Source organism: Morchella importuna, assembly GCF_003444635.1.
Source record: "Morchella importuna strain M04M26 chromosome Unknown Morimp01GS038, whole genome shotgun sequence".
NCBI classification, from domain to species: Eukaryota; Fungi; Ascomycota; class Pezizomycetes; order Pezizales; family Morchellaceae; genus Morchella; species Morchella importuna.
The window spans coordinates 155559-175822 of record NW_025763435.1 but is presented as its reverse complement, the minus strand read 5'-3'; the positions used below and the strand labels follow the sequence as shown (position 1 = coordinate 175822).

The 20264-nt window shown below is 45.0% G+C and overlaps 4 protein-coding genes across 4 annotated transcripts; 2 read left to right on the top strand and 2 right to left on the bottom strand.

Annotated features, from left to right (window-relative positions):
• Positions 1 to 2451: 2451 nt before the first annotated feature.
• LAJ45_09670 (uncharacterized protein) lies at positions 2452 to 3531 on the top strand (the record flags this gene model as incomplete). The annotated part of the gene is made up of 2 exons (XM_046119210.1): positions 2452 to 2660; positions 2715 to 3531. The coding sequence occupies 2 exons, from the start codon at positions 2452 to 2454 to the stop codon at positions 3529 to 3531; spliced, it is 1026 nt and encodes a 341-aa protein (XP_045967532.1).
• Positions 3532 to 7670: 4139 nt separating this feature from the next.
• LAJ45_09669 (uncharacterized protein) lies at positions 7671 to 8809 on the bottom strand (the record flags this gene model as incomplete). Its single annotated transcript, XM_046119209.1, has 5 exons — positions 7671 to 7996; positions 8065 to 8105; positions 8180 to 8205; positions 8649 to 8663; positions 8762 to 8809. 5 exons carry the CDS (start codon positions 8807 to 8809, stop codon positions 7671 to 7673), a joined length of 456 nt encoding a protein of 151 aa, XP_045967531.1.
• A 775-nt stretch (positions 8810 to 9584) lies between these two features.
• On the top strand, positions 9585 to 11842 carry LAJ45_09668 (uncharacterized protein; the record flags this gene model as incomplete). Its single annotated transcript, XM_046119208.1, has 2 exons — positions 9585 to 11067; positions 11121 to 11842. The coding sequence occupies 2 exons, from the start codon at positions 9585 to 9587 to the stop codon at positions 11840 to 11842; spliced, it is 2205 nt and encodes a 734-aa protein (XP_045967530.1).
• Positions 11843 to 16664: 4822 nt separating this feature from the next.
• On the bottom strand, positions 16665 to 17147 carry LAJ45_09667 (uncharacterized protein; the record flags this gene model as incomplete). The annotated part of the gene is made up of 1 exon (XM_046119207.1): positions 16665 to 17147. One exon carries the CDS (start codon positions 17145 to 17147, stop codon positions 16665 to 16667), a length of 483 nt encoding a protein of 160 aa, XP_045967529.1.
• Between the last annotated feature and the right edge of the window lie 3117 nt (positions 17148 to 20264).

The window sequence follows — 20264 nt, the reverse complement described above, 5'->3', positions numbered from 1 at the left end:
GGCTTGTACGCTGGTGGCTTTTCGGATTTCGCCAGTCGGTGCCGTAGGTATACTGGGGCCCTTGTGTACCCTCGGGCTTGTCCGTGATGGCGCTCCGGCAACGTTGGCGGGTTGCATGGGCCAGCGAAGGACAAAAACGTAGATACATGTATGTAGTGTCCAGGGTTTTAAGGCCAACAAAGTGTTCTTCGGCGAAAAGCGAAGCTGGGGGTTACTCTGCAATATTCTGTGATTACTCTAGATGTGCTTCGTATGTAGTGGTGTTTTTGACCGTGTAGTGTAGTTGGTTGGGTCTTTGGATAGATTAGCGGACTGATGTAATTGGCCAATGGTTGGTCTAGATTACCTGCTTTCGTAGAATCACTGCCAGGTAGAAGTGTAGAATAATACACTGCTTGTACAACTTTCAAATATAGCAATAACCTCATTGGACCACCGCCCAACGTCTATCGCTAACTGGTTCCCTCAATCTTCAGAAGCCCAATCCTGGATTCCCATTACTAAAACCCACATCGTTGCCCTGCACAATGCAGACCACGGGTTTGCCAAGAAGCAACGGGGGTGGCACGGATAAGATCATTGTGGATGTGTGGAGGAGTAAGGTTAAGGTTGCGTGCAATTGAGCTTTCTTGCTTGTCCCATGCAGTGGGGAGAGGTCGGGGAGTCGGGGAGTCGGGGAGTCGGGGCCTCGGGAATGCCGATATTGGTGCCCCGGAATTGCATTATGTGTGCATAGATATAGCTCGATCTGCTGCACAGGGGTTGAGCTAGCAGCATCGTGGACGTTGCGGAAAGAACAACGGAGGGAGTGATGATGCCTACATGTCTGGATACTGATCTTGTTGTTCAGGAAGTGTCGTTTGTGTGTTTGTGAGGTGGTTTGTGGTGGTGGACCGGGGTAATGATTAGGGTTATCTTGGTATGTAGTACCAACGGTGGTACTCGAGTAGACTTGCCGTGTCATGCGGTACTACATGTGCACTACTACCTCCAGAACCCCGAAATGGATATCATTGAATGCAGGGTGGATTCACTCAAGCACCTTGGCTGTTCGTTTCTATTCAGTCTGCACCAGCTTATGGCCTACTATCAAAGGACACCTTCAGGAAATATCTCAAGCAACATGTACTACGTGGGAAAGAACACCTTTGGGAGGATCGAGGAGAATCACACTTTGGAGGACACAGAAACATACCAACCCACTTGCTATACCAAACCATCCTGTGACTAGAACCTCTACCTTCCCTCTCTTACTTAGCACGCAAACTACCGTCCAGAGTGAGCACGAGCTAAACCACTCACATGGATCCAAACTTCCAGTTTCCTGTTTTCATCCAATATACGGATAAGAAACTCAGGGCCCTATCCCACAGAACCGGGAACTCTCGATAATCTTATCCCCCCCCCCCCCCCCTAACTTTCATCCCGGAGACTCGGACCGACTGTTACACCGCCCCACTTGAGCGCATAAACATCTACCTGCCATGACCTGACCCGAACAATAGGGAATTCTCTAATATGACCTCTGGGCATGATCACTAGAGCTAGTTTTGAGCTCGAAGAGGAGGGCACTTACTATGTAAGTTATATGTAAGCGAAGGCGGATTAACGATTTCTGATATTGAAGCTTCGGGTGCTACTGTTCCGTGAGCATATCAAAAAGCCGATTTTCGCATTTGGCCGGTATCTTAGTCTCATTCCACACGGTGAATCACTTCGCACATGGCACTGATACGTAGGATGGCACCATTACTCTCGGATATGCCCGTCAGAGAAGCCTCTGTTTTTCTTTTTCTTATCTTTCCCCATGTTGCCGCCGATCTCCAACAACTTTGCACTTACCTGGCCGAGGCTGAAGGGCTGAAGGCTTGTTTCCTTGTGCCAAGTTTCCTTTTTAGGGCTTGTGCAGTGGTCTGGGTACAGAAGTGAGTATGTTTGTGAAGGTCCCAAGATGTCCGAGCCCTCAAGGAAAGACGGTTTTATGTGAAATCTAGAGCTCTAGAATAGTCCACTGGAGGTGAACGTGCATCTTTTGGACGGAGAACACACCTTGGCTCACCGGACGGCTTCAGATGAGACAGCATCGGAGTGATACGACCTTGATTGCGTCGAAAAAGCATTTTATGATTTCTTGGAAGGCAGATGTGGCTGGTTAATCCCCGACCCGATGGTATGCGGCCAAGGACTGACCATCCTTGACACACACAATTCATTCTTCCTCCGGCGGGCATGTCCTATCGTTGATGTGGGAAATGATGACCAGAAGACTGTTCTTGCTTTTGTCTTGGTAGACCCATGGGGGTTGAGGATTATTTAATAGGTGCCGTTATTTCCTGGTTTCTGGACTCCCCAAAAACGAGGGATAGGGAGGAAGGGAAACAGCTTCAGGATATAAAACAAGGCCTATATAGCTATAACCCGTTCACGAACAAAGATTCTACAGTATCAACCATGACGGTACCATACGAACAAAAGATCCGGTCTCAAACACCAGCTACAAAATCGCGAGCCATCCCTCGTATCTCACTTCATGACTACGAGGCTCGAAAGTCAATCATTCAAGCCCAAATTATCGAGGCTGCCGAAAACAGCGGTTTCTTCATACTTGTGAACCAAGCCTCGCCCTCTGTTTCTGAAATTGAAGAGGTTTTTGATTTAACGTAAGTTTTATTGTCAGCCTCACTAACTTCTATCACTAATCCTTTGAAATTAAGGCAATCCTTCTTTGCTCTCCCAGAGTCAATCAAAGCCGAAACTTCGTTCATCCGTACCGAAAATGCTGGCTGGGAAAGCAAATCCCAAATTCGACCTTCTACTGGTCTCCCCGATCAGAAGGAGTCCCTATCGCTCCAGTACCATCGTCGTCACTCAGGTCTATGGCCCTCTCACCCGGCCCTCCCAGATGAATTTCACCCCAAGATCTCCGAATTCATGGTCAAATCCCACAACCTCGGTATGCAGATTCTCTCTTGCTTCGCCCTCGCTCTTGGCTTCCCCGAGGACTTTTTCTCGAAAGCACATGTTATGAATGTAGACGACGCACAGTCCACACTGCGCCTCCTGCACTATCATGACATCACCGGGTCTCAGTTCCCCCCTAGCTACTGGCGTGCAGGAGCACATACGGATTATGACTGCCTGACTATGCTGTATCAGCGCACAGGCGAGGATGGACTAGAGATATGCCCTGGCAGAGAAGCACACACGAGTTTCGGCATGGGGGATCAATGGACACCGGTGAAAGCAAAGACGGGAGAAATCGTCTGCAACATCGGAGATATGTTGATGGCATGGAGTGATGATAGATTCAAGAGTTTGTTTCACAGGGTGAGGTGTCCCAGTGTGGGGGAGAATCAACGGTCGAGGTACAGCCTTGCGTACTTCAACCAGGCAAACAAGAATGTGGAGATTCAGGGACCATTAGGAAAGTATCCCGCAATGACAGCGCACAAATACCTTATGGATGCCATCAAGCGGAACTACGGACAGTTGGAGAAAATGAAGGCTACTCAGAATGGGACATCTGCTTAGTGGTACAAAATCTTGTGGGACGGCTCTTTATCTTTTTTTTCGTTGTACGTACACCTAGGGGGGCAGTTTTCTAGGCGGGATAGGGTGTTTTGGTTGGGCGGTGTTCAGTTTCCTCGATTTGAGGTAGCATTCATTCTTGTACTGTATTTCGTTTTTTCCCCTTCGTTTTCCCCTTCGTTTTTTTTTCTCCTTTCTTCTTTTTTTTCCCCTCCCCTCTCGCTTGACTCCAAATTTAACGTGAGGGCATTGATATTCTCATGTTTGCGATGTTCTTAGCGTAGCCTAGAGACATGAAATCCATAAAACGACACTTGAGGCCTTACTCGTGGGGCATCAAATTCTCCAATTCCACGAGTGATCCCCTATGACCCTACCACTCCACCCATATTTTTCCACATCTCCTATGCGATAAACACTCCCGATAGCCGACACCACAAAATGACGTCGGAGATGTGCGATAAAAGACCTCAGGGCGAAAAGGAATAGGCATATGTGTATTTTGGCCAAAACAGACTGTGCGACACATTACACATGGATAACGTTTTTGGGATCAGGTTGCAGCATGGAGTGCGTGTGCATGATGGAGATGCACTGTACAACGTTAACGGCGGCCAAGGAGCAAGGAGGTGGAAAGTGAAGGGTTAGGGGTGTGAATTGCTTTTTGGGAGTAGGAAACCTAGCCCTGGATATGTGTATGACGTTTATGGGGAAGATCGGGGGGTGTTGTCGATGGGTATGTATGCACTGTGTAGTATTCTTCCGTTTTCGGTACTCTCGGGGGTGACGGGTGTAGTAGCGGTACTCGAGAAGTGGGTTCGGGGAGTTGCAATTGTGGTATAACCTCATCCTGCATGGAGATCGTATGGAGTTCGTATCTGGTCTACATACTTGTATCGAATAAAATTAGTAGGAGAACCGATTTGTAAGTAGGTACAGGATAGAAGTATGTATGGAGTAATGATTGTTGTCTTGTGGCTTCAGCCGACCTGGGCTACAATGGAATTTCAAGGAGGGCGTCCGGCGGCGGGTATGGTGATGCTTTGATGGGGTGTATTTTATGGGAATTGAGAGCTGGCTAGAAGTTTACTGATGGGATGGTACGTTGAAAGGAGTTGAGACATCTCTTCGTGTGTCTAAAGTTTGTGAGTGGCCTTTGCTCTAGATCCCACCAAAGATCTCCCCCCATGGCCATCAAATCTGATCCATAGTGTCTGGCGGGGAGTAACGTATCTTACCATCCACTCCAGAGCCCAGTCTGTCAACAGTTCCGGTAGAATAGTTGAATTTAATAGTGCGCCAACCCGGTTTGGCGTGGAAGTGGCCAAGATTAGAAACCCCCGTTATAGAGATGTTCGTTATCAAAAAAGAAAATTAAAATTTGAAGTGGCTCTATCCGTACTACTATATAATGGTTTTTGAAGTCGAGTGATTTTTCGAGTTTATCTTGGGCGCGTTCAAGGAGTATCAGTTGGAGTTTCTCTCTGTGTTGAAGTTCAGATCATGATGGGGCCAAGACATAACACACCCGCTCTTTAGAAACCGAGTGATATTGTATGATTAACAAATCCGATTGAACAGATTTTTGAAGTATATCTGATACCCAGGAAATTGTGTAGGAAGGATGAGACGAGGCTCGTTTAAAACAGTATTCTCTTATAGATGATTCTCTTTTCGAAATGATACTATCTACAACCATGACAGCTTGCTGCCTGAGAATGTGATCGATTTTGTGTTCTTTCTCCAAAAATAAATATTCAAGGGTTCCAAAGTTATACGAACTCCGGTCAACTAGATCGATGGATATGATAGTTATATAAAAAACTTGTTGATTTGTAAAGCTGTACACGGGGTTTAATAGTAGTAGCATTATGGTAGTCGGCAATATTATCTAGTGTGCTGCTATCATGAAGAATGTGCCTGTACTAGGTGCCAATTTGCCCATAGTCAGTTGTTCCAAGCGGGCCAATTATATATCCCTATCGATAATATTTTTCAAACTCCTTGTCTAAGCAGGCAGGGATTAAGCGCGATTCAGCTGGGAACCACAAATTTTATACTGCTTTGATCTTACTCATCACCGAAGACCGGTAAAAGGGGATTTAGAGTACGCGGTGCATTCCAAATTCGACACTCGAGCCCCTGATTGCATCTGAATATCCAGAGGGGTCAAAAAAAGAAAGATCTATGTCTTAAGAGGGAGTCGAACCCTCGACCTTCGGATATCCAACTCTTATGAAGAACCGGTCACACTATGAGACCGACGCTTTAACCAACTAAGCCACCAAGACATGGGTATTCCCATGCCTGCAATGGCGATTTCCGCTATACCCCCGGACCGTTACAAATCTTTTTCAAATACAGCTGAGAGTAAAGAAAAAATCCCGGGAAAAGTTTTAGCGAACTATACACTACGTATATGTGGTGGTGTGTCGATTAGCAGACAGAAACTTATTCTGGAGGACGCGATCATTTGCAATTGCCAAGAATTAGTACTGCACTGTGCCGATGAATCTGGACCCCTGAATGGACAAGCCTTCCTATTAAATTTGCCACCGAGGGGGCCTTGCCCTAATACTGATATTTAAGCTTTCGGATAAAGTAGCAACAGTGCTAATACATGTATTTTTAAGAACACTTCAAGTAGACAAATTGCCATGAATTTTATTGAAAGAAGCAAGGGAGGAAGCCTTTAAACCCCCAAGATTAGGAGCAGACGAGCCGGAATTGAATCGAAGACGTATAAATATGGAGAGGTAACCGTTATTTACACGAGGATGACTGATAACTGAAAGCTGGAGCATTGACTGGTAGAAATAGCCCATAACCGGGTTCAAAAATCTCAGGCGTGTCTCCGGATTCAATCGCTGGATTTTCGAAGATCGAGTGGAGATATCTAAGTCAGATCCCTATATTACAAGAAGTAATAACAAACAGTTAAGATAAGGGTGTATCCCAATCTCATTCGAAGAGTACTGAAACGGTAGATAGCTCTACCACTCTTTGAACACCTTCTCTGCTTAATTCAGGTGTCTAGTGAACCTCCGTTAACTGTTGCACTTCTGAATAAGTTGAAAGAAATGACGGAGGTGGGAGCCGAGTCAGATGGAGAATGCCGCACACTAAGCATGTGTATAAATTAATATACTGAAGTCGTGGACCGAGAATAACCCAATACATTGAAGAACGAGGGGCGACTGTAGAGCCTGATTGATCATATTTCGTTTCTCCTTTCTAACTTGCATCGTTTCAAGGCCAAATGAGACCGCCCTCCTTCTCAATGCTTTATCTTCCCCAAGAAAAGAAAAGAGTGATGAGATGGGAATGAACTGGCGCTTTTAATCCTCCTTCGCAGTACGTACATGTATTTACTAAGGGGTGTCGGAAATCGAGAGTAAGGCATGAAAGATGACTATGATGGAGATAGTGTTTCATTCGAAGAATATATGTGCGAATGGCACGATAAAGACCTGCAGATTAAGGGTTTGAAATGGGCCTGTGGGCATCGCAACTCAGGGTGCAATCTTTCATGAGGATGTCATCACTGTGTGATAGAGAACCAAGATCCACCCATGACCGCGCGGCCTTCCAGTCATCACTCAGCTAACAACTCTAATAATAGAACGGGGAGAGACATATATCTTCAGCAAGCCTACCGGCAGTTAAAGGGGATGTGTGTGATCTGCATTCAATATTTTCAATAATTAAGGTTCTCGCTTCTTGTTCATCAGGGCTGACCTGGCCAGCTGGTAGATCTTAGGTTCCCCCACCAATCAAATCGCATTGACGCCCTAACACTTGATCAAAAGCAGAGCTTCAGGAACATCCTCAAAACACGTGCTGGACCAATAGCAGATCAAAACCTATGGGAGTCACTGCCCCCACAAAAGAAACTAACATGGGGGAAGATATATTTTCGATCCTAAGCATGTACTCCACCTCAGGGTAGTGACAGTATCAAAATCCAAGCAAAAAGCCATTCAACACTCACGATCACAATCACAATCACCATCGACTTTCTTGTCCGGGAAGAAAAACAAATAACTTTACACCAGTCCTACTCCGACGATCAACCACGTTCATAACCAAAAACTCTCTACGGATGTTTCTAGCCTGAGAAGCAACCACACCCGGGTTTATCTCTACAACACATGTTCATTCTTTGCTCCCATTCTTTCCTTCTTCCTTTGATGCGACTTCACGCGCAGTAGGCGTGTAATACTCCGGGCCGAGAGATGTGGCTTGCGAGCGTGGGGTATGGAGGGGTTCTCATTGGGTAATAATACTACGTTGTGGCTAGTATGGATTTTCTTTGGCCAAGAGCTTCGGGACGTAGCTTCGCAACCCCAAGAATCATATAGGTGACTTGGCTCGGCATGGAGTATGCCATCAAGGTCCATTTTGTGCAGGATACATATTTGAGAACTGTACCGCGCTCCGATCTTAGATTCGCGTTCCTGAAAGATCACTGTGATCATCAAGAATCCTCAGTCATTCCCACGTTTTCGCCAAGTCAAGACAGATATCTAAACAAACCTCGAAAACACCCCTTTACCGATTTATGTACCGAAGGTCTCCTGGGATCATCATTAGGATAAATACACCCCACGCCCCACCACTTCCGGTTCCTCCCCCACGCGCAGCTACGTACGTGCCCGAGTCTCCAAGCCCACGGACCTGGAGATCCAATATGCTTTTTCCTTACACTTTTTCTTTGTTTCTTCTTCTGTCCGGGGAGGGGGCGCCCGTACGTTTACCGACCCTGCATAGTGGGTGGCTTTCACATTCAGGAAAAATGAAAGCAAAGGGAAAAACCGTTTTGTATGAAGTATGTTGATTCTGGTTGGTCAGTAAGCAACTGGGGAGTGATGAAGCATACCTCGAATGTTTATGAAACATGCATTTGGTTGCTTAATCAGTACAGTGGAAGGGGGTCGGCACTTGAGGAAGCTCACTAGATTGGAACTTACAGTACCATGTAGGTACGGCTTCATATGCAAATATGCACCACAATTGTGGAGCTAGAAAATATCTAGGGAGTTCAGAACATAAGGTACGGGTTCGGCATGGTGAATGAGCAATAAATGTGTTGTGGTAATCGTCCTCAGCTATGTAACTACATCTTCACTCAGAAGCTGGTTCCGATGTGAATGTAGTTAGATGTGTTATTAGCATTTACTAATCCATAAAACAACACATTCCTCATATGTAAAGTGTCCATGATATCACTTACCATGATTTCCTTCTTTCGGGGATCACTGTTTAGAGGAGGAGTGGTCATGATCAATTGATACAGCAACTCTCTTCTATGACATGAGTGCTGCCCCACGTACCAAGAATAGATCACTTCTCCAGCTATCAGCGTTGGTGCTCAACAACGTGTGCCCCATATCAATCGCAAGTGAAATTCCCGTAGCAAGCAATCAGGTATAATATCATGGAGCGCATATCATCATCATCACCCTCTTCACATCGAACCCTTCCCACCAGTCCGTGTCTGCCACTGCCTGATTCGTGCTGCGGGAGGGCTAAGCAACGCCCAGAGGCTACGCGAGAAGACACCCCAGTCAGGGTCTACAAATCAAATTCGTAGCAACTCGCACGTGCAACCCTAGCCCTAGCCTATTCGAAGGGTGGAAAAACCCCACCACATGTGAAATCCCACACATTAGCACTGCACCACTGCAAGTCTGCAACAACGTGCCCATATGTTTTTTTCCGCGTTAGAAGGGGGTATCCCGGTTTGTCCTCTAGAATAATGTACCCTCACGGAATACGGATAGACGCCTCTAAGCGGCTGAAAATTTAATGCCGGCATGTCATCTGGAAGGGAAAAAAAGCGTGGGATGCGCACCCTATCAAAATGCCCTTAAGCATGCAGCACCTGGAAGCAATTATAATGCACCAAAATTTCCCGCTCAGGTAGGCAGGCTCATGGAGATTACTATACCTACTGCCTATACCTCTCCTCATGCTGGAAAGAAATATATGGACCCCGCTCATATCATAAACACCCCTTTGCTTCAAGGAATTCTTCCAGCTAGAATATCGACATAATGGCGCACATGGTCTTCAAGAAACCTCTGCAGGATCAGAATACCCGCGAAACATACTTTAAGCAACGTCAAGAGCTCCGGAAGGCCAAAGAGCTGGGTTATATAGATGCTGAAGCATACGAGGAAGCAAAGAAGGGCTTACTACCGCACTCGAATCCACCTGCATCGACAACAGGCGCGATGTTTGATTTCAATAGCAATGCAAACAGTAAGACTGCGCCCTCGATCACTGCGAACCAACGATCCCGAATGTCAGGTAGCACATCCTCCTCTTCTGGTAGCACGATGGGCTCAGTCCACTACCCAACAGAAGCCTTCCTCCCGAACAAGAAGGCTTCCACATCTATTCTCCAACGGAGTAATGTAGCCGTCTCACTCTTTAACCCGAATGCCCAATCCGAAGAAGACCGTGAGATCCTGCGTCTCAGGCGAAAAGCACAGAAAGCACTTGCAGAGGCGGAGAGGTTTGAAAGACTCAAAAACTATCAATACCAGCTCAGTGAAGAAGACCAGGACGGGACACTTGACCCTTCACGTTTCGACCACTTGACTCTATCACCAGAGCTACTTACCGTTCCTACAAACGACTCTACCATCACAAACTCAACCTCATCAGTCTCCGGCCGATCTATGAAATCACAGCGTATGAATTTCAACATCTTCCGTAAGAGGTCAGCCTCAATCAGTCGTGGTTCTCCTCCTCCGCTCCCTCCACCAAATGCGCCTCCGATACCACTCCTACAACGCACAGGCACTACATCCAGTTCAATAAGCTCCTCAAGCTCCTCGCTCACCCGACGTCACACAGATGCACGTAATGGAGGCCGGGAGGCGATACTTGATGCTATGCCTATGAACTTCGCAGACATCTTTCTCATGGGTCCCCCACCAACTTCTCAAACCAGGCCACCAAGTAGACGTCACTCTTTCTCTAGCCAGCACTCGCGACCCAGTGTTGCTCTCTCTCGGCGGTCCACTGAAGCACCCCCCGATCTAGTAATTCGAAAAGTCCGAGAAGAGTTCGTATTGGAATCTAGACCCGTGTCACCGATACCATTGAATTTTAGACCAAATACTCCACCGGAGGAGAAGCGTCCTCCGATGTCGACAGTTCTGCGAGATATGTTTTTATCACTATTACAGGACTTTGAAGACACTTCAATCTTGTTCTCCTATCCCAAGTACGGAAAGATTAAGAGAGTATCTTACACAAGTTCTTTGCGGTCTGTGGTGAGATCTGTGAAGGAGGATGAAGAATGGAGCGTGGATGGTGGAGAGGGAAGCTTCTTTCTTGACGAGAGCGCAGGAATACTGAGAGCGGTACTCGAGAAACAGGTGTGGTTTTTGATGGCTATGAAATGGTTATCCTTTGGGCGGGTTCTCTTTTCTCCAGGTCATCATTTGATTGAGCTTAGCGGAGATGTTGGTATTGCCATGGGCGTATCGGAATCCAGTATCCTTGATCTTGATGGTGCAGTTACTGGTTTGTAAACCTCTCAGATGAATCTTTGAAATAACTTACTAATAGTTTTATAGCCGATTATTCCTGGCATCTCGCCGAAGAATATCCTTTTACCACAATCTACAATGTACTTCTCCCGCACTCTCCTCGCCCACAGCGGAATTCAACTTCACCTCCGAACGTCCACCACATCACTGCTCCTACACTCTCAAACCTCAGTGGCCTCGCTTCCGGTGGCATAGACGTCATTGTTTCACATAATCTTCCCCTCTTGCTTCTCCAACACAAACACAAGACCACCGAAGAGCTAATACAGCTCACTATGGGTGTGTTCCGTGAGTGTGCACGTGTACTGAAGCCACATGGTTACTTTGAAATAACAATTGTGGACCCGGTTATGAACAATATGGGTCCACGGACGAGGACATGGATTGCGAAAAATATTCCTCTAGCCGGGGGCATGAGACCTAGCAAGATAATTTTGACAGCGTTGGAGAGGTTAGGGAGTGCTTTCTCCGGTGTGAATTCCTTGTTCGATGAGGTGAAGGAGTGCTGGGTGTGGATGCCTACTACTAGCATTGGAGACGAGCTCAGTACGGTTACGAGTATGGTGGGAAGGCACCTATATGATCATCTGTATACACCAGTAGAAGATGATGATAATGTGGTGAATATGGTTTATGGAATGAAGGTCCGCCGGGAGTGTCTAATTTGGAAGGATGACAAGATTGTTGAGGAATGTCAGAAGGAGAACACGGCTTTCAGGTGGTTGAAGTGTTATGCTAGAAAGGTTTAGAGAGACCTGTGACAAGTGTATTTCTTTTTCTTTCTCTTTTTTATCTGGGTTATTGGGAATTAGGGGCGTTCTTTCGCGGGCATATTGGGCGCAATTTGAAGGACTTTTTTTTTTGAACTCTCATGAAATGATTAATGTAGCAAGACCAATTAAACCTCTCACACAAATCATGAAGTATCGTAGCTATAGGTGTGCCTGTTCGGGAAATCTAAGTCTATAAATTCGCGCAATTTCAACAAACATCTTTCAACAAAGTCCCCAAGGCCGCATCCGTACTACACTAGTAGAGAATTTCGGAGGACTTTTCTAGGGGTCGATTCGATATGTGTGATATATAACTCGGAGAATACAAACTGTACACGTTTTCTGCGCAAAAGAGTAAAGGTATATCATGGACTTGCTTCATGTGGTGTTATGTATGTGGTTTCCTCCGGTGTGGTTGATGTGGCACATCTCTTACTCGGTTCAACGTACACCTGTCGCACCAATTAAGGTTTTCTTCCCCAGTAACGTCTTCACGATATTTTTATTTTTGATGTATATTTTAATAGTTAGATAATATTTTATTATAGGGCTGAAATCTGAAGTACACTATGCCACTTGGACCAGAGAAACGTGTTTATAAACGCCAATTTGGCGCGGACCAGCGAAAGCCTTGTGAGAATTTACATTAAGCAGAATTGTCACCATCAGATTATATTGTTAGCAGTACATATCACAGTTTGGACAATTGCAAACTCAAACCCGGTGGCAGAAACTTAAAATATGATTATAATACATCTCCAGACTTGATATCCACAACAAGTAGGTGATCTCGATCGAACGGCAACTATTAGGAGAGAGAAATTTACTAATTATTATCCGCAGTTTCATAACCCTAGCATACACGACGAACGTCTTCGAATATAGGTGCATGTATATGCACGCTCAAGCATGAGGCATAGGACGTCTTGCATAAGTCAAGCCTTCCGGTATCGGTATCATACATGCTAAACCATGTAGAGGTGGGATAGGATGTCTACATGCGTGTGTTATACATGTCATCAATTAGTTTTGATCTTCGTGAAACATTTGGTGGAATAATGATTCGATTCGCACCACATGAGATGCCTGCGCAGCTAGCTGTCTCATGCTCAGTAAACCTTGAGCCTGTTGGAATACCACGCCATACTCTATGCACACCTCAACGCAGTTTGTTTGCCCCATCCCAATATATTGCCGCTCATTTCTCTCTTAATTATATCTCCACATTCCTCGATTCCGATTATTATCTACTCTACCGATATATTGCGCATTCCGGTGCGGGTTCTCCCTAACTACCGTCTCCATATTTACCACCCCCGCTCCCTTCCGGTATCGACTACTGAAACACGTCCATGGTAATGATTTGTACGCCCCACACGACCCCTACTCAAGTTGTGTTACCCACATCTGACAGCGATGATATCTTGGGAAGTGTGCCTGATTAGGTTGCAACAGATAAGCAAAAGAGCAGAGTTTACAAATCTCATCTCGGAGGTAAGCAAGCCAAGGAAGAGCCAGATCGTGGCTTACTTTTGCCCTGGCAAGGGTACATAATAAACACTAGTTAGCTGCGGGCCGAGCCGCAGAGCCGCATTAAGTGGCTGCTGTTTGTGCTACGCCGAGACGCCTCTCGGTATCCCGCTTGATCAGTAGATATATACATGTAACTACATAATGGATATCGGGTAGTGGAATAACAGAGTGCTAAACCAAACTCATGCATATGTACCCCTAGGTTTATTGGAATCTTTTACTTATGCATTCCCTGTTTCTAAATCGCGGCTACTAAAAGGCATATAGTAGGATAATCATTAATGTAGTTCGTTCGTAATATATGCAATATATAGACATGATCTGATAGATGTTGAATAGCTACATGGTGCACTGTCTTACTGCAGTTGAATAATAAATTAAACTCACTTTGTTATATATTACATGTAGTTCGACAATACAGTCATCCTACAGGATTTTTCCAGATTGCAGGCCTTATGATACATTGTGGGGTATTATTAGGGATTGATAGTCAATGTGGACGCCGAGAAAAAATATAGTACAAGGTCAACAGACCTAGCTATAGGGTGAATATCAAAGAAACATATCTTTCAACAGCTTTCGGTGTCATTTTACGCTTGGTTTCTGCTGTATGTAACACAATGGTTCACCGTGACTGTGAGCATGAGTACATGTACTTGATAGAGAATACGTGGTCAGAATAATGTTAAAAACCAGATGTACTTTGTTGATCTTTGTAGTGTCATGTATTGATTATGTTACAAAAAGCGGGGAGAGCAACCGCTCTAGTGTCTCTTTCGCCAGCGGCCACAATGCATATGTTGTGACGTGGCCGCCCCATCACGGTAGCTAAGGTGACCGCATCCCCGCAATGGAATGGTTATTTGCCAAATCCTGTGATAAACAATTCTGATTAGAATTTTAAAGGATTTAAATAAATATTGATATGAATACAAACCTACGCATACCTATCATTCTTGGCCGTTGCCGTTGCGTGTTCTCGACAGTACAGAAACCAAGCACCCCCTTAGTGTCGAGTCTTTTCCTGAGGTTGGCCTCAATTCTGTTTCCCCTACCAGAGCCGTCAAGAGCTCTAGTCCAGATGCGTTTGCCGCGAAATTCAACTGCCATAGTATTCTGGTGGGCAGGTCTAGAAGCCGAATATGCGCAGAGTCCTATAAAAGATGTTAGTGGTGTAATTAAAAAAGTGTTGGAATTTCTGTTCATTTGTGCGCCGAACCATGATATAGCTACATGTTCTGAAAAGAAGGACGGATATGTTTACCAACGGGAGCTGGGAGGCATTCCTTGATTTTGAGGTATATAGACCTCAATAAACAAGAGGGAAGGAATAAAGCAAAACTGAATCAGCTCTATTGCTTATGTTTCGACCAACCGGCAACTGGCTATCGGGCACCGACACTAGAAGGGAACTACCCAAGTAAAGGTTAGACAAGTAAATAGGGGTGAGAGATATTAGGGTACATACAAACCCATTCTAGGCCCAGTAATACCCTATAAAAGACATGTTGCCATTCTCCTGGGTGTTCTAGGCGTTGAATTCGGGGGCGTCCAGACCCCAGCCGAATGTTAGGCCGTGAAGGAGCAGCCGAATAGGCTGCTGCTGTAGAGTCTGTCTGATAAAGGTGTTAGTAAAAACAGATATACGATCGAATTGTTGAATGAATACGAACCAAATTCCTCAGGCGAACACCTATGGCCCGCAGTACAGTTGCCCTACAGGAATGAGATGCTCCCGTAGCCGCCAGGATCATAGTTGGTTGATGGTGGTAGGAGCGGCGGAGTATATAACTTTTGACATGTCAGGTAGGTAGATAGAGCTAGGATGTATTGGGAAAAAATACAGGTGAACACGCTTCCCCTTTTAAGGATGTGGGGTTGTGACCCAAAACACCCACCCGAAAATGAGTGTGCTAAATAAAATTGGCCGAATAGAGCACTTCTAGTTAAAGTATTAGTAAATTTAATGAATTCCTTTGATAACAGTGTGGATACGAACTGAGCCCCCTGGTAATCATCAGAGGCCTCCTCGTACACCTACATCTATAGGAAGCTGTCTGGTACATGAATCTAAAGTGGAGAATATGATTAGATGTATGTAAAGAAAGAAAAAAGTGAAGATATTATCTTAGGAATGATACTTACAATCTTCATCTGGCTGAAACCAGACGACAGGCACCAAGCAATTAATAGTGCTATTCCCAAAGTGCGTTAGAAATCGTTTGACCTACTCACGGATAAAAGAGAGTAATGAATGAATCTTTTGTAGACATACCTGCCACCGGTAATCATGTCATCTGGAAGGTTGGCTTCCTTGATGGAACGGGTGCAGTGATATGGTGAACTGTAAGAATTTAAAGAATTGAATGAACTTCTGGGACGAAGTACTTGATGACAATGTGCGGGATGAAGAGCAAAAGCGGGGGAAAGGTGACTTAAATATGCCCCTGAACGATATTATTACGTTATATAGTACGAACCCTACGCCTAGAAATAGGAACTACCTATGTTTTTCACATGCGTAGTATCAACCTACATGTAGGTAATAGGCTTATTATGGCTTTCAGGCCGCTGAATAGGGTGTTGATTTCAATATCTAGCTAGAATACCTACGTAGAACCAAACATAGATCTTATCTCCTATTCAAACAAGATATGCGGAGTCTGCTCCATATTTGTACATACAAGAATCAGAGAACTAACTAGAATTGTGGAATACAATTGATTGATCAATAAGTGCCATATTTCGATGCCCAAACCTGCAATTTCTCATCCGAGCTCATGTATCTTGCCATTCTTTTAGAATATTCCGAAGAACACCAGATCCAGACCTTATCAAATATCATTCCCTAAGCTTATATATTCTTATTGCACATGTACAGCAACTTTAGATCTCTCAGCGTTGAATCTCCAGCGCCAAGATGCTCTCAACAGATAGTACAGTCTTCCTGATTTTATTACTCTCACGGCTCATAGCAAAATATCCCCAGAGGACATCAAGTTAAACGTAATAAACATTGAATACTATTATCAACTTGCAGAAAGCTACAGTACTTTATTTGATACCATACTTCGATAGCGAGAACAACTGGTTGAAGCTGAGTAAAGTAAATTTCATGAAATGAACCCCTTCGACCTATAGCACCATGGTCCCCCTTCTTGCAATCCCATGACTTTATCTAACCTCAAAATTAGCAATCAATGTAAGTTACACACTCAACAGAAGGAACAAAACCCACGTCTCCATTACCAGCGAAATAACCGCACTAGGAATTCAAAGCCACGAATTCAAAGCAGGCAACTGGCTTAATCTCACACGCCATCTCTGGATCCTCACAGTCCTTATAGAGATCGGTAAAACTCAGCAACGCTTTGGTGCGTCTCTCCTCGGGCACCTCCTTGATCTTCTCGAGAACATCCTTGATGATCTCAATCTCCTTCTTCCTGACCGCGATCTGATCATCGAATCCCTTGATTGCTGCAGTACAACTCTCCTGGGTAGGTTTTTGGGCGCGCACGCACAGTCTGAGGTAACGTTTTGGCCACGGGATGATGAAACCAACTAGTCCCAAGTTTCCAATAATAGGCTTCCTGGTGTAGTGCCCATGGGGGCGTGGGTTGACACGCATGAGAGCCTTGAATTTGGCTTCAACGGTGACTTTTTCGTCCTCCAGTTCGAAGATGTGTCGTTCGAGACGGACAATTTTGCCCAAAGTCATAGTCTCGAGCACCCTGTACTGGGTAGTCATTGAGGCTGAGATGAAGGATAAGGAAGAGGGTGGTTTGTATGATGGTAAGTTGATGAAGCGGGGCTGTGCTGAGGGGAGGGCTTGTGTTGAATCCTTTCTTTCACTGTGGATGAAATGGGTCGATCTCTGGGGGGGCTGTCTTCTTGTTCTTTTCCGCAGTGTGGTCCACGCTAAGTTACGTAGCCAGCTTCGTCAATGTTCTTCGTCAGGGTTCGGGGCTTGGGGTTCTGGAGGGGGCTAGTTTGGTAAGCTAGGCTTTCATTTGGACTCGGCAGCACCGGTCGTGCTGATCTTGACTGTGGTAAAAGCAGGTGCTAATGAAGTTCACGAAGTGCTCTACGCCCGTCGCTACTTGTACAATAATCCCAGTAGCATAAGTAGGGCTGGTACAGGCCTAAGTCATCTAGGAATGGCCGCCTAGCCATCCGTGTGGGTTCTATGGTAAAGTGTTTTGTTCTACCTCTACTACCTCGTATTAACTGCAGGATTCCAAGTACATGTCGTAGGTATAATCGTAAATATACCTCCACTCGTTGCGAGGGAAGAAAGAGTACAGTGGTATAGCCAATCCTGTGGTTCCTCCTCGGGCTTCCCTACCGTTAGCCAACACCCGGAGTTGTGTCATTATTCCTTAGAGGAATCAAATCAAGGAGAATTAAGATTATATGCGCCGTTTCTGTGTGTCTATCAATATACAAAAAGATATTTTATATATAGTACTAATTAAGAACGCAATTGTACCATCACCGCATTCAAATCAACCTAGAAGAACCAAGGTTCATGGAATATCACTCATCTTCGATGTCATTTCTGCGAGTGATAGTCTATGAATAAACAGACCCAGTGCCATATTGCTGTTAATCAAGATTACCCGGACACATATAGGATTCAACGTGCAGGCTGCCACCTTAAATATTAATAAAGTACAATCCTCTCATAAAAATGATATATATAGAACAACATGTCGATCTATCCTCATGGACTTAGGACATGCTTCATTTATGGTCCTGTATGAATCTGGACTCATTATGTCGAAGCCCTTTGTGTCAGTACAGCCAGATTAAAACCATTATTAGTACGTACATGTACAGCTAGTCGTTCACGGGGTGATAACGAACACTGGATGTAGAGCATCAGGGGCTTTTGGACAAATATATGGTGCGCCCACGCTTAAAGCTGTCGGATCGCGACGAAATGTCAATGGCTGATAACTTTGCAACGAAAAATGGTAAAAGAAAAGCGATAAATAGAACTCTGGTTCGGGTGATGGGTTTTGGTTCTATTTTAGTAGAATTTTGATATTTGTCTGGGTTGGAAAGTTATTAGAGGTTGAAATTGTGTATTTTTGTATGTAAAATGCGCCAAGACTGAACAAAGTGGAACCGTATTATACCCATTTATACCCCCCAAAAAGCAAACCTGACTGATCCGTGGCAGTGAGGCAGCAAAATGCCTAGAAATGGGTCCTCTTATTGGCCCATGAGGCCCTATATAGCTATTGAAGCCACAATTGTTCCACTTCCGTGTGCCACCATTTCACCTTTAAGAGTGTGCGCACCATAAATGATGTGAAGGATCGCTTTGGTAGCTTGGCTGTTCCTTGTCATATCAAGAACCCTTGTTCGTATGTATTCACTCCGTGTCCGTCATCTCTCCTTAATTAAACAACCGTTGTTTTTTATGAATCAGCAGAGGTTTAATTCCGGATCCCATATCTTTGCATAGATCTGGTGAATATAGTAGTTTACCTGATTACGTGCTGAGATTGAGACCTTGCTTTTGAGATGTAAGCGTTCGTTATGTGTATAAATGCATATACGCATGCTATCAGAAGCGGCTCCCGCTAGGCAAGAAAAAAAAAATGATTGATGCTCTAGTTGGGATTTGAACCCAAGTCCTCCTCACAGCATTTTCTTCTACAGGCTTATTTTGGATATGCTAACCGACTGCACCACCAGAGCTTGCAGATACAGCTCGGTTATATGTTAATGTGCTAGGGGTATACTGGTGCCCATGCACGGACAATAATAGGGTTTATTCGGTCTGTCCCCAGCGGGGCTAGCTTGTTTTACTAGCTCCATACTACATGTAGCTCCATAGTACATCAAGTATCGAACCAGGTGGTATGTAATAGTGGAACTGCGAGATGAGCGACGTTTAATACTATGTACATTTAGTTAACGATTCTTACGTTCTGAAGGGATTCCATTACGACAGGCTAAGATATGGAAACGGAAATATCGCAAAACCTCCTATTTCCTCGTTGGATAGACGGCGGGCCAGTTAATGTGAAAATTGATCAGTTAAACGTTAACTACGTATACCACCGTACAATATGGGGGTATAGGCTCGGATTCGGCTCTCGATTCACCCTTGGGTCGTCACAAGCGGATATAAATTTAGTGCAGAGATTATGATCGGAGTACGTACGTAATTCTAGTTTATTAGACCTAAGTAATTGCGGGAATAACCAAGGCAGGGTGGTTTATAGTCGAGTCAGTTCGACTTTAGCTTTTGATCGTGTTCAGCTCAAGCACGCCGGAAGACAACGTTACTTCTGTAACCACAGATTAGCACTCGGACCGTCGAGTCAAAAGAACACCGGCATGGCATCAATATATGTGCTTTGTTTCTTTATATATAGTAAGGTCTCGATATTGAGAGTCACATATGTACTCACGCATTAATTAAACCCGAGAATTCTTAGTAACAACGACCTCGCAAAGTTTCTCAGGACTTGTTTTGGAGGTTGTCCATCCAGCGGGTGATGCTTGGTGGCGCCTAGCGTGGCTTTGTCACTTTGACACTGCGCGCCGCTCCGCTCCTCCTCCGTACCAAACAACCTACCCTCAAACCACATGGGATTTTATACAACGTCATGTCCCTTCCATGCACATTCATCGGTCTTTATCGGTCTTTGTCGGCTCTATTTCATGTTGGCTCAAACACCGTACGCTTTTCTAGCTCTGTCAAGCCTGGCATGGCACTTGTGTTATCTGATGGCCTAATTATTGACTGGTGATTAAGGGCCATATTTGTTGGAAACGACACCTTAAAGCTCAGCAATATCTCATTTATCATCAAACGCCCGACGGTCGCATGGCTTGGTTTATATAC